Source organism: Phoxinus phoxinus, assembly GCF_949152265.1.
Source record: "Phoxinus phoxinus genome assembly, chromosome: 14".
Lineage (NCBI taxonomy): Eukaryota > Metazoa > Chordata > Actinopteri > Cypriniformes > Leuciscidae > Phoxinus > Phoxinus phoxinus.
In genome coordinates, this window is record NC_136889.1 from 8,703,475 (window position 1) to 8,718,379 (window position 14,905).

At 39.0% G+C, this 14,905-nt stretch overlaps 1 protein-coding gene across 1 annotated transcript in view; it reads left to right on the forward strand.

The window, feature by feature from the left end:
- Positions 1-345: 345 nt before the first annotated feature.
- The window catches only part of gfra4a (GDNF family receptor alpha 4a), a gene marked incomplete at its 3' end in the record, with an annotated part of 99,817 nt that continues 85,257 nt past the window's right edge, over positions 346-14,905 (forward strand). The window contains exon 1 of the mRNA XM_079635358.1: positions 346-835. Within this exon, the coding sequence (XP_079491484.1) occupies positions 793-835 (43 nt within the window). The 5' untranslated portion in view covers positions 346-792. The remainder of the gene's footprint in view (positions 836-14,905) is intronic.

The following is a 14,905-nucleotide window of genomic DNA, read 5'->3' on the forward strand; positions in this document are numbered from 1 at the left end:
TCAGTGAATAATTAATTTTTAAAGCTTTAAAATTACATTTTCTCTCCCTGTTTATGTGGGTGACCTTCTAGCATACCACAGAAAACACTAATCCAGGAAATTTATTTTTCTAATATTTCACTGTATTTGAAAACTTTAATCTTGTAATAAAGAAACGCGACGTGAGGAATGATAAATGTAATAACTATAATAATAAAATTGATATAGGCTACTTTATAATAACTAAGTTAACTACTAATGTACTAATTATAATAAGTTAACTATTAACTACTATGAAATGAATAACTAATTATATACTATAATAAGAACTATAACATTGAATTGCATTCGCTCTTCTCTGCTGTCAGTGGAGTCGGAGGGCAGAGCGCAGTGCTCTTGCGCGTCCAGTGATTCGGTGTCAGTGCAGTTCTCGTGCGCTCAGAGTTAGACAGAGACACAGCATCACACGAAAAACAGACGAATTTATTCCGGAAGACTAACACCGCTCTTTAATTAGTGTCTTGGGTGCTAATGAGGTTATCAACGCAGCATCCAAACTTGTTATTAAAATAGTGCCGTTTCGTGACACTGATTTGCGCAACTGTTTCCCTCATCTGGCGCCAGATTTGCTGGGGAATAAAAGATGATTCTCGACGTGCTCAGTACCTATGAAATGATTTGGATTGCGCCTCGCATGTTTGGAGGAAAGCAGCACTGAACGCAGTACGACGTTTTCTGGACAACTTTGGTGCCAGTGGACACGGGCAGTCGCGAAAGTCTTTTACTGCCTCAAGATTGTTGGCTCTAAGCAGGATGGACCTCATCGGGCTCTACTTGTTCCAGCTGGCAATTTTTGGTGAGTTTTCCTCCGATTAATTCTGCTGATTTGGGGGTAAACGGAGGATGAGCTCAGTCGCAGCTGTTGCGGATGTGAAGGGAATGGTGAATCCCTTCTTTGCCTGCAGACGCACGAATCATCTTTACCGTATCGCCGCATTTTAACTTTAACTTGTTACTTTTGCGATTGTAATGTTGTTATGTGTTATTCAATCGGGAAGTTGCGGTGTTTAAGCTGTTAGGACATTGTTCCTGGTTTGATTTACGATATTGTCAGTTGCGCACATAAGTGTCATTATCATGTTTGGCACACCAAATGAAACGGACGACCTGCTAATGTCATTATTTGTGTGTATTAAAATTACCTGTCGCTTGCATTTAATGCGCTAGTTCACGGCACATTAGCTCCATCATTAAAGCAGCAGCCTGACACCCTGTCCGTCAAGCTGTGCGCGTCATCGTGGCATCTCGCGCGGACCGCAGGTAGCGCGCAGGACGCATCCTATACTGCAGCTATGCAAATAGCTTTAAAGAATTATGAAGAGCCAGCAGCCTGAGACTGTGGAGTCATGAGCTCTTGTCAAAACGTTTGCGAAGGATACCTAACTAGACCCCATGCAGCTGTCTCCATGTCGTCCTGTCGTTTCATTTGTGTATTCCACTGAGACTTAGTTTTGTCAGTCTCAAGAGAATGCGCTTGTGCATTGGGCAACAGGGTGAAAGCAGACGTTTTAAGGGAGGCTTTTCTTGGCATGCTGGAGCGAAGAAGAGAAAGAGAAAAAAACTCAGATTGATGATGACAGTTCTATTTTACCCTCTTAGATATAATGTTTAATAGCCTTGCTGAGGCATTACTGCTACAGTCATGCTTCATTTAGTGCTTTTAGATTTAAAATTGCCACATTGAATATGGAATATAAATGGGTTACATTTATTAGATAAATGTGAATGTCACAATGTTTTCAAGTACTCATTCAAACTTAAACAGGAGCAAAGAGAGAGATACTGAGAAAGTGAATGGGTGGTGTGTGGTACGAAAACTCGTCCTATAGTCTCTTACAAGCCATTATCGTCATCAGAGGCGGCATGCCATTCAAACTTGCGCCTTCATATTTTTGAGTGGATTTTGAATGCAACTTCCACCCCAAAAAAGGGAATCTTTGATGATTATCTGAAATAATGAAGATCATTTACTTTAAACAGGAAATTCTGTCATCATATCCATGCATTTTGCTTCAAAAGACATGCCCATTTTTCAGTGGAACACATCAGCAAGTTATTATCAAAATGTCAAAGCTCTCTATTACCAACACGATCTCATGAAAGTGTGTATCTGCAACAAATGTTATTTCTCAAAGATGCATTATCTGTCAAGTCCAGTTGCAATTTTGCTTGGTTTATTAAAAAAAGATGAAATATTTAGTCTGGATTTGACCCTAGGTCAAATCCTAGGTTTTCATATTCTCCTTGCGGGGAATATGAAAACTGTATAACTATAGCCAAATATTTATTATTATGAACTACTAAGCTGATTTAAGGTGTTATCTGGCCTAGTGCGCCAAGTGAGCCAGAATTGGTCCTGTTCCAACCAATAGGCCACAACAGGTTTATTACAGGACTGTGAACAAAAACCAAAAGCCAAAATTGATACAGGATTAAAATCAGGAGTAAAATCAAAACAGACATTCAGTTAGTCTAAGAGCTAGGCTTGCAGATACTTAAGCGTACCATCAGTGTAACACACACACACACACACACACACACACACACACACACACACACACACACACGCTTGTCCCTCTGAGGTTCACATGCAGAGGACGAAAGACATATAGCCGCCATGCAGCAAGATGGCCAGAGGCACATTTTATCCAGTCATTGATGGAGAGTGACACTTTTGAACTGATTTTCGCATGTTTGTTTTTCTGTCATGGTTGGACTTCTGTCCGATGATATTTTCTGTCTCCTTACTCAATAGTAACCCACACACAAACCATTTGTAGACTTTCATTACTGTAAGACATTATGCTTAATAAGGTGTTTTACTTTCCCATGTGAGGACGTTTTATTCTTAGCGCTCAGAAGTCAGCGTGTGTGCATTTTGCCTCTTTTAGAAATGCAATATATAACAGTAAATGTTTTGGGTCAAACTTAGAAGCGTCCTCTCCTACAGGGGAGATACAAGCAATGTGAACGATGATTGGGTTGTGTCCTTCAGTGTCACACTTCACTTTGACAGCCATGCTAGTCCAAGAAGAAACTTTAATGGGCTTTGTCAACTGTTTTGTTGCAGTGTAATCATTTAAAGACACATTGCCACCAAGTCTTATATACATTTCACACGTGGAAATAATGATTAAGTTATATGAATCAGAAGCATGATTAGCCTATAGTTTCACAATATATTAGTGTTCATTCTAGATGGAGTCTTTGAGCAAATCCGAATGATCCTTTCTCAAAGTGTTAGTAATACAAGTGGTAATTACGTCATTTCCAACATGTACAATAGTGTGTGAAATTCATGCATGTAAGGCAAATGAATTCCACCTTTCCTAGACTAATGCTCATTTAGCCCTTTAAGCTCTTATAGGGGATTGAATAAATTTGTTAGCCACACATTTAGTAACCTTGAATTGTGGCAGATTACATTATGCGGTGTTGTTCATTGCACCTTGCTGGGATATGAATTTATTCTGGCAGGGTTGCTGTTTCTCAGCAGCATTAACGCGAACTGCCCCTCCTCTCCCCTTTTGGCCCGTCCAGGTTCTCTGTCTTCACCCTGCTAATTATACGCATATCTCTTAGTCTATTCTTTCAGCATGAGGTTTTGGGGTGACTTTTTAATTAGCTGTCCCTTCAGAGTGAATATTGACTGGGATTGACTTGATTCAGCCGAGGATAAGTAGGCAAGATAGATGAGCATTAATGTGCGATGTGCAGACAGGGCCGTTGTGTGTCTCAATCGTACAGAACTTGGTGTAAAGGTGGAAGCTGTGACCAAAATCTTATATCATTGCACGTCGAGAATCATCATAATAAATATATACAAAAGTATAACAATTATTGCCATAAATGCAACAACAAAATGTTTTACATATAATAACCATGTGGTAATGTCTTTTTGGGTAGTCTAGTGAATTAAGGATGCATTTCATTTGATTATTTATCTTTTTCTCTTATATTTCTTAAATGTTTTGCATTGGTATGAAAAAAATGTTGTCCGCGTGCAAAATGTCACACGTTCACCCGAGAAAAGTTGTGTTGTGTCGCTAATAATAAACGTTTTGCAAGCAAATGCAATTTTTCTTGGGAGAATGCAATTTTTTTTACGAGTTAACGCAAAGTTTCTCGAGGGAACGCAAACCATTTGCAAGAGAACACAAATGTATTGACATTGCGGCTGTCACGATATCAGATTTTTCTCTACACTGTTATCATGGCCAAAAGAATTCACGATAACGATACAATCGCAATATCTAAGTCTTGGTAGTAAATGGTAGTCCAACTATACTCAACAAATCTCATTGGTTCTCACCTAAAAAAAGGCCTAAATCAAATCTTAAAAAGTGATTGTGTCTCTTCTTAAGACTAAAGACTTGCTCGATTCATATGGATTATATTTACAATGTTTTTATTAACTTTTTGTAGCATCAAAGTTCGTTTTCATGGACTTGGAGGGACAGAAATCTCTCAGGTTTCATTAAAAATCTTAATTGATGTTTTGTGTTTGCAAGAAGAACTAAAGTCTTATGAGTTTAGAACAAAATGAGTAAGCGATGACAGAATTTTAATTTTTGGGTGAACGCATTCTTTAACAAACACCTTTGTATTTTTATATTTGATATTTTAGCAGAATCATAGATTTTCACACATCTAGATCTGTCTGGAATGATACTGTTGGAACATGTCACAATATTGAATCTTGTTATGACAGGATCACAAGATTTGACTTAATAGTTTCTTTTTAATTAAACTTTCAGCAGTGCTTCATGCCTGCAGTCATTTTATGTTGTTAATCTTTTCAGTGAGTAGAAATCAACCCAATCTCATGAGAAAACCTAAATATTTTATGACTTGGTGGTTTTGCAAGTACTCATACAAGTTGATTGGTATGAAAACACAATTTTTTAGAAAATAAAGCAACCATGAAGGTCCAAGTGGTAAGCAGATTGTACAAAAAGTTTACGAATGGGATCATACGAATACATATGGATTCTCCACCAATTTGCCAAAACTTAAAATAGTTATAATTGCCATGAGAGTGTGTATTAGAAATGAGGCTTGAGTAGTAAACTCTCACCTTTTGAGAGGAACTATACAATCTCAACATTCCCTGACATTTGAGTTATTCTTCAGCAATATTGCTGTACATTTTTTTCATTCTAACTATTTAATTATAGCTCTACAATTACTGATTTTTTGGCAGTAGTGTTGTCTTGCTGAGCACATACCTTTTTCCTAACAAACTCAAAATCGTATCTGTAAATAATGTGTGCTTTAATCATTTTTTTATTAAGTTATGATTATGTACAATCCTTTAACACAATCTAACAATTCTCCATGCAGAAAGTGGAAACTCTGCTTACTCATTTCTTAGACAGTATAAAACAATAAAAAAAGACAAAGAGGCGACATAAGAGAAAATGAACATTCTCTCCTTCCTCATGCCCCTGTGCTTATAGATATATATACTGCGGCATATACCGGAATATACCGGGTGACACATTTCTGCCATCATACCGCCCAGTCCTACTCTGGTGTCGTATCTAGCACACCTGACAATATGTATAGGCCTATATGTGTGTGTGCATGTGTCTGGTCAGATCTGAAATATGCACCCTTGGTGTGAGCTCATTTAGAGTCAGTCATCCATTCAGTCGGCATGTCCGATCCGCCCCTATCATCTGGAGAGAGCAGAGAAGAAAAGAGAAGAAATGGAGACCTTTTTTGGATGTAGATAAAGGAAAGCGCACACACACACGGGCAGAGAGGACTGAAGCACAGGAGGAGGTGACAGAGCCGCTCATTATGTTAACGGTCCGTCATTCCGCCGTCTTTTGTAAAGGCACGATTAAACTGCCGGGACAATTACCAGCGCCTCAATAAAAGAATCTGGCATTTTTACGACTTCCATGCGGCATACCGACAGGCGGAATAGGAAAAGGCCTGAGATTGTCTGGAGTGATTTTATCTTGACAGGGCGCTGAAGAAAGCCACCACCTTGCTCGCAAGCAGAGACTTCTTGTTAGTGCTACGGAGTCTGGTGTTGAATGTGGGGGAATTGAGGCTGAGGTACAGTCACGTGAATACAAATGAACAGGGTTCACACTCTCATCGAGTCCATGTGCCGCAACCACCAGAATACAGATCAACAATGCAGGGTCTGATGGTCTCTGCCTGGGAGGGGATATAAAGTGATGTGTGAAATGAAATACGTTTTGTTCTGTTTACTGTCGCCTTTCTGTCCCTTCTGTCTTCTGAGACTTGGAGAATATGTGAACTTCAACCCTCTGTAGAGCCAACATGTGCCTTTGGCTTGAACGTGTGTGTTCAGGGTCCAAAATTAACTTTTTGCAATGGCCGGTGGAAAGAGAAAATCTACTGGTGATACATTTTCTTGGTGGCCATTGAACTGCATTTGGCATTAATCTTGTTTTCCTTATTTTACAAAATATATATCTTATCCTTGTGAGTGTTATGGTTAAAAACTTCCAGATGGCATAACATATCAGTAAAAAAATATCATATTAAAGAACATGGAAAATATTAACAAAATACTGGTCAAACTGATTATTAATCTATAATGTGTCACTTGTAGCATCATATACAATCTAAAAACGGTCTCTGTCTCTCTGTAAAACCACAAAAAGACATTGGGCCCTATCTTGCACCCAGCGCAATTGACTTTTTACACCAACACTTGTATTATTCCTATTTTGCACCCAACGCACAGTGGACTTTTCCCTCCACAGACGCACGTCGTAAATTAGGGAATGAACTTGCGCACACGGGGGGCGGTTCAGCGAAAAGAGGATGCGTGTTCCGGCGCAAACGTTCCCTGGAGCTATTTTGCAGTTTCAGAAAACAATTCCGCCACAGACCAGGAAAAATCTAGTCTAAAGTGTTATTCAGGTGCTATTTTAAGGGCTCATGCTTGGCCATAATGTAGCGTGTGCACAACGCACATACACTTTGCTTCTCTCATCTACACAGACGCCGCAGTTCCAATTTTTGCAAACCATACCTAACTACAAGGAAAAATATTACCACACGAGGGAAATCATTGTGGTGTCCATGAAGATGTGAAAAAATAGCTATTTGTATTATATATTTAGCTATTTGGCTATTTGTGCACCTGGCAAATCCGCCGTTATAATAGCAATCTGCCAAGGAACAATTAAGTGCGCCTGTTTTTAAAGGGAATGTGAGATGACGTTCTGATTGGTTTATTGCATGTTACGCTCAAACCACACCTATGAGTAATGTATGAGTTCAGACCAACCCATTTTAGATTTGTGCCGATATCTGGCCACAAAGTTACTTGCGTTTCGCGTTTGATACTTGCGTTTCAGATCGTTAAAATAGGGACCTTTGTGTGATTTTGACCTTTCTATAGCGCTTAATGCAGAATGTGTTGCAACATGAACATCCTATTCTATGATGCTGAGTCTTTGAAAGTTACTGACCATCTAGAGAGTAACTCTGTTCTGTTTACTCACTAAATCTATTTTTGCTGATATTTGATGTTTTGGCAAGTGTTAAATTTGGACCGTGAGTGTGTGTGTGTGTGTGTGTGTGTGTGTGCAGATCAACTGCAATGATGTTGCGCCTATGAATCCCTGTTTTCACTTGCAGTGTGTCATTATTTCTGCGAGTTTTAATGAAACCTGCATGCATCCTTTCTAGCAAACTCATTCACATGCATTTAAAGCCTCTCATTGCATATGAACTCAGACAAAAGCTTGCATCACCTCTTGTGCAACATGACCGGTATATGTATCATATATGGTGTACTGCCAGCTGTCACCATGCTCATTATATTCAAAGGCTAAAGTCAGCTGGCTTGGCATGGCATCAGTTATAATTACGTTGGGCCACATTGGATATGCCTGACACAGTTCCGACTTTGATCCCTTCATGTTCAATTGGGAGCTGATGGAAAGGACTGATAGGTCAAACCAGGGCAACAAGTGGCACGATCTGTGGGTAGTTCAGCTAAGCACACTGAGTTGATTGGTTCCTAATGAGCGGTTAACCAACACGCACTAAGCTGATTGGCCTGTAATTAGCAGACTTACAAAATGCACCATGCTGATTGGTCCATAATAAGGATGAAATATTGTGGAGGCTGATGAACGGTCATAACAGTGAAGGTGTCTATTGTGAGCAAGCACTTTGTAGTTGGTTTGGAAATGAAACAGCACAGCTTTGTCAGTTTGACAAGCAAGGAAGATATCAAGAACTTGTTCTGTATGATTGCATAATAGACATTTTCTCTTTAAAAAAACTACACACAAAAGACTCTTGAAGCCTCAAACATGTACTTTAGCTGTGGAATGCAATTCACAAACAACTCTCAAAAAATCTCCTTTAACTTTTGATTTACCGTTTACAAAAGACAAGACAACATTTGACAATGAACACACCACAATACAGAATAAAGCAAAAGAATGTAAACTTATTATATATATATATAAACTCCTCCTGAGATTTATAACTTTGTATGAGGGTGAGCCAAAGTGACCAGCAGGCGTGTATAATGCCAGTGTGTTACATGGTGACGTAGCTACATTACAGAAATAATGCCAGGAATATAAACTAGATATTTGAGGCAAGTGTATTCTATTGGAGACTCCTTTTCCGAAGCTTACTTTGGCATGGACTTTGTGCTTGGTAACTTTGCAGATTGTTTACATCAGTGGTTCTGGTTCCCAAACCTTTTCTGCTGAGCCCCCCTTTTGTAGAGACAAATATTTTCAAGCCCCCCACATACATGCACCCACATAAAGACACTCTCAGACATGACCTTGCTTGCAAAATCCTATAGGACTTTTTTTAAACATTGTAATTAATATAGTACTACAACTTCTCAACTTCAACAGCTACTCTTTGTGTTTGTGATGTGAAAGCCTTTAAATGGTGTCTTCTTAACTTGGGCAGGCATACTGCCAGGAGCTAACATTTTGAGCCGCGCAACACCGTGGTCTCTCTTCATTACTCTCTTCATCACCTATTCCGAGGGTGAGATATGTCTCGTCATATTTTCTTGTCTTTAAAAAACAGTCTACACTGGACGTGACAAAGCGAACATTGCAAATCCATTTGTCCGTTGTGTCAGAATTTGCACAAGCGCTTGGAGGACACCAAGAACAGGACATCAGTTTACTGTTGGGAATTTGTCTTGTCGCGTCGCTCCGTGCCGCTTCCAGTGTAGACAGCATCACTGATTGTAATGGGTTCTATTTGCTATTGTTGCGTCACATTGTGCCACTCGCGTCTGGTTTAGACAGTGTGTTTTGGTAGTTGTGATGTTTGAAGTGGATTCGACGCCTGGCACTGACAGTCCTTTCTCAAACTTGTCCATGTTTAGTGCAGAATCATGCATCATTAATTTATATTTGTACATGGCTCCCTGTAATTCTCAATTGTGATTCTTCAATTGCGCCATCTAGCGGTCTGTTATTCCATGACAGCAACAACTGATAACAGATCGCTCAAGCGGCTACTGAAAGATGTCTTGAGGTAATAAAATATTTTGTTCTATTATTTACCTATGTGGCAAGTAGCTGCATAATAAGCTGAATAATTTCACAGTGGTGTCTTTTATCACCCTGAAGAGGTTTCTTTTGCATAACAATCTGCTGACTGTACACTATCCCTTAGCCTTGCAGCGCCCCCCTTTTTACAACTCTGCTTCACATGAACAAACGTCTGTATTACACCCTAAATGAAAAGTAAATAAAAAACAAACAAAAAACATTAGGTTCTCTTTAAATCCCTAAGCATTGCTGATGTGATGTGTTGATGGATGGTCATGTTAATTAAGCCAACCATATGTCACAAAAGTGAAATGAGAAAAAAAAAAGTGAGGTGAGTCAAGTCAGTTTTATTTATATTGCTCTTTTCATGCATTGTTTTTAAAGCAGCTTTACAGAAAATAGTGTTGTTAATGTTCATACTATCTTATCTTCATGCCTTATAGTCACATTTAGCAAGACAATATAGTTCACACAGAGGTTTGAGTTCTGAAAGTTTGAATATGTCACAATGAATTCACATTTTATTCCTGAAGATGATGATATGACCCCTGTGGTGTTTAAACAGCTCGGCTTGGGTAGCTTTATCATTAGCTTCATATAAGTTTAGGGCAGTTAAAGGATAATTCCGGTATTTAACACCTTGAGTCTATATTGTAGTTTGTTTTGGATGAACAAGAGTGGTGGACAACATTTTTTTGACTATAAAAAGAATTGGCCATGGACCCATTTAACATTGGAGTCAATGGGCATGTCCGAAAATGTCATTAAAACAACCTTTAACATTAGTTTTCAAAACTGTGCAACTCACCGAGTGATTAGTGATGTTAGTTGATGTTCCAGAAACAAAAAGTGTTGCGAAATACAGTTTCTGTCGTGTTTTATTCGTCATTTTGTAAAATCCCATTGAATTCTGTTGAAGGACTGAGTGCTCGTTAATATAAATGCGCTACCGGAAACGGAAAGGGGGCTGTTTACATTTGGTCGATGTAGTCTTTTTGCTCGCTTCCGTTTCTCATAAGGCTAGCGAGCAGAGCAACTGTGCTCCGGGAGAGTACGCGAAATAAACAAACAAAACCTTCATTAATTGTTACTTGTAACATGGATTATGAAAAGTGGATTATGGAGGACCCGCTCGATTTTGAGTTTGACGGTCGAGGATACCAAGACGTGACCACTGACCAGTGCAATATGAAGTTGAACTCGACTGTGACCGTGAGTGTCCCGCGAGACATAAACATCAGATATACACGGTTGTGAAGTGTCTGAAAAAATAGTTCCACTATAGCAAAATAGACGGATTGGAATCATATATTGCGACGATATATTGTTTATAATCATCAACGAACACCACTAACCACTCGGTGAGTTTAACAGTTTTGTAAACAAACATTATTGGCTGTTTTAATGAGATTTTCGGACATGCCCATTGACTCCAATGTTAAATGGGTCCATGGCCAATTCTATTATAGTCAAAAACTCGAGAGAGGAACCATTGTCAAAAAAATGTTGTCCACCACTCTTGTTCATCCAAAACAAACTACAATATAGACTCAAGGTATTAAATACCGGAATTATCCTTTAAGGACATTGCCAAAGTGTCTAAAATGAACTTGTGCTTCTGTTCATTTGCCCTAATCAATAGCCCTCAATCTATTCCAACTGTACATGCACACATTGGATTTTTTCGAGAGTTAACTAATCAGAAGCTTGTTTGCAATGGCTTTTTTAATTTTTATTTATTAATTTAATTACATTTAATTTAATTTATGAAATGACAAAAGTTGTATTCTAGTGGTAGGGTTTTGGGTTAGTCGGTGCTATTAATAATTAGCTTTATTTAAAAAACGAAAAAAAGGCAACATGTCTTTATTTATAGCTATGTAAACAGTTGGATATATATGTATTTGTTTCAGAGTTAAATGCTTAATTTGTTTTGTGCTTTAGCATGGGCTCCACAGCACCTCACCACAGCTAAAAGCATGTTTACATGACAGTCAGATGACTGTGATAGTATGCAACACACACACACACACGCACGCGCACGCACGCGCACGCATGCACGCACAGACGCACACACACACGTGCGCTCAACTGTTGGTTTGTTTGCAATTACAAGGCACTTCACTGCCCTGATCCCTCAATTTCGTTCTTATTGCCTTGTTCTATTTTACTCAATAAAACTCATTTCTAGCTTGTCTTTGTAGAGGCTACTGTATAGATTGGACAAAATAGCATGGGTTTGTAGGTAAAGTGAATTTGTTGCTCTTACTGGGATTGCCTTCGGTTTTAACTTTTTGAGTTAAAGAACATGGTGAGATAAATGGTGTCAATATTGAGAAGGTGAGCTAATCTATATGTAAAACGAGTCTCTTGTTGTGTGCAGGTGCTGTCCATTACTGAAGTGTACAAAGTAGTTTAATTAAGTCTATGTGGCGAGAAGAACTTGTGCTGTAGGCGATACATTTGTACATATACATCGGGGTCCAAAAGTCTGAGGGCGCATTGAAAATGTGGGATTTAATTTGAAACCTGGAAATAAACAGAAAGGATATCACAATTTTAAAAACAAAGAAGCGTACCAATTGAAAATGGATTTGGATCATTCTGAAATCATGCTTCATTCCATTATTTTGAGATTTGACACAAATGAATGGAGTCCATTAAGCAAAATTGGGACACGTTTGTTATTCAGATAATATAATTGTTTATAATTATTTGTATTTATTTTTATGAGAAAATAGACACATTTTCAGTGGTACTCTCATACTTTAAATGCACCTTCTCCCCCACACAAATGCAATAAAATAATAAAATCATCATTTACAGTTAATTAAACGTGACAATGAAGATAAAAAGGCTGCATGGGGACTGCTGTGTTGACCAAATGGTCATCAGAGTTAGCAGTTAGAGAGATGGACAGTTATTAAGAAGTGTTTATTGATCCCCGTTTCCTCAACATGCTCCCGGGATTACCCACTGTCCTCCTCAAGGGTTATCAGTGTTCATTAGTCAGTGTGATGCAGAGTGATGTTCCCACTGACCGAGAGTTCTGGAGAGATAGATGTAGCATCGGGAGGTGAGAGGTGTGGCAGCATTTAATTTGATTCTGAGTCGTGTCCACTCAACAGATGGCTAAGAGCAGAAGTGCTGCCACATTTTTCCCAGCATGCAGTGGTCAAAACATAAATTGTCTCCCTGGACAATTACATGTGAACAGCTGTGTGTATAAGGAATAATTGCCAAAAGATTTTCAAGAGGGTTTTTTAAAGTCCCCCTGCAGTTCTTAATTTTATTACTTAAAACTCATCTTTGATCGTTTAAAAAAGACATACTTAAAAAAAAAATCCTGTGAAATGAATTTCTTCATGCCTTAAAGGACAATTCCGGTGAAAAAGAACCTAGGGGTAATTACCGAGTCGATCGTTCTCTGGGACGCGGTTTCATGATAATCGAAAGTAAAGAGTTTTTTTCTCTAAAAACTGATTCTCTTATAACGCTAGTGTATATGGGGCATAGAATAAGTAAAAGTAAATTGCTAGTTAATACCACTAACCAGGCTCAAAATAGCCTCAAACTAACATGGTAGCATAATGAGGGTCCCTATGCAAACCGAAGCATTGAGAACTTTGTAAGTGTACAGACAGTTTAATAAGAAGATACTTTATAAAGACGGTACATTACGCGTATACAGGCAGGAGCCATCTTGAAAAACAGTCTCAACTAGTCGAGCCACGAACGCCGTGCTACGTTAGATTTCCCAAACGTAATTCCTATCGACCAGCTCACATAGCACGGCGTTCGTGGTTCGACTAGTCGAGACTGTTTTCCAAGATGGCTCCTGCCTTTATAAAGTATCTTCTTATATACTTTAAAGTATCACTGAGGCAGTGGAGAAAAGCCCCGCCCCGCACGTTGATGGGTTTGGTTACGTGTTTGTGACGGTACGGTTGGAAACAGGAGAGGTTTCAAACAGCGTTTTTAAGACCGTCTTTGGTACACTGCAATTTTAAGGAGAAAATACTCAGCAATGGTGTTGACTGATGAATTTGCACATGGTTTGTTTTAAAGCATATAAAAAACACCACATAGACATATAAATAACATTAAAAACTTGATTTTCACCACAGGGGCTCTTTAAGACACTCCGTGGTTGTTTCTTATATCTACATTGTGCCGCCAAACTGTAGCATTATCACAACCACAGATATAATGTAACTTTTGACAAGAACAATATCTTTTGTAACATAATAAATGTCTTTATTGTCCCTTTTGATCAATTGAATGTGTCCTAGCTGAATGAAAGCATTCATTACTTTCTTACTGACCCAAAAGTTTCTTTTACCATCGTAATTTTGTTTAATGTTCCATTTCTTTAAGCTGTAAGCCTATGCATCATATGGCCAATAGTGGCTCATCTTATCCTACAACCACAACAACATCTGAACGATCTTTCATTATTTTTTTACGTCCTCATAACACTTGACCTATTTCAATTGGAAAGGAACTCAAATTAATTTTTAGGCATAAATTACTCATATGTCCCTCACCACAGACAGACAGAATAGATTACTTCTTCCGAAGCATTCTCTCGCCTCTCTCTATTCCTCCGCCTAGAAACAAGCGGTGGGTTGTCTTACCCGGTGGCTCGTTTGCCCTGATCTCCCCTATCAGGAACACCATGGAAAAATGTACAGATGTATCAATATTAGTTAATCTTTTTTTCTTTTTTTTTTGGCCAGCACCTCCAGCTCGACCACCTGCTGTAACTTGCCAGGTGTTTAGGGAGGAGAAGAATGCTGTGATTTCATCAGCTGCAGCTTTTTCGGGGCTAATCCACTTAATAGTGTTGACCTTTTTGTGTGCACACTTTTCATCTGCAGAAATCCTCATGTTTCCTATAGTGCATGCTGGCATTTTGCGGTGATGAAATAGAGGACATGTATATCTGTTGGGGTGCGTTCTAGTGTGGCGAGGGAATATGGATTTAATCAGATATTCTGTCTGCGTTCTGATCAACATGGGCTGCAGTGTGTGTTTAACAAGGCTGATCACAGACAGACCACACCTGTTTCTCCTGTTCAATCTAGGCTAGACAGGAGATGCAACAGCATTTTATTGGTTTGGAGTGTTTTACAGGATTGAGGAGAGAGAAAGAGAGCAGGAGGGAGAGAAACGGAGGGGAAAGCAATGAAAGAGCGTCATGCACAGAAACATACACAGGTACGCAAACACTTTAGCATCAAAGGCAGTCACGCTCATCGCACAAATCTGAATCCTGTCGCCAACGCACAGTCTCACTCCAGCCAACCGCAACCGCCAGCAATCCCCGC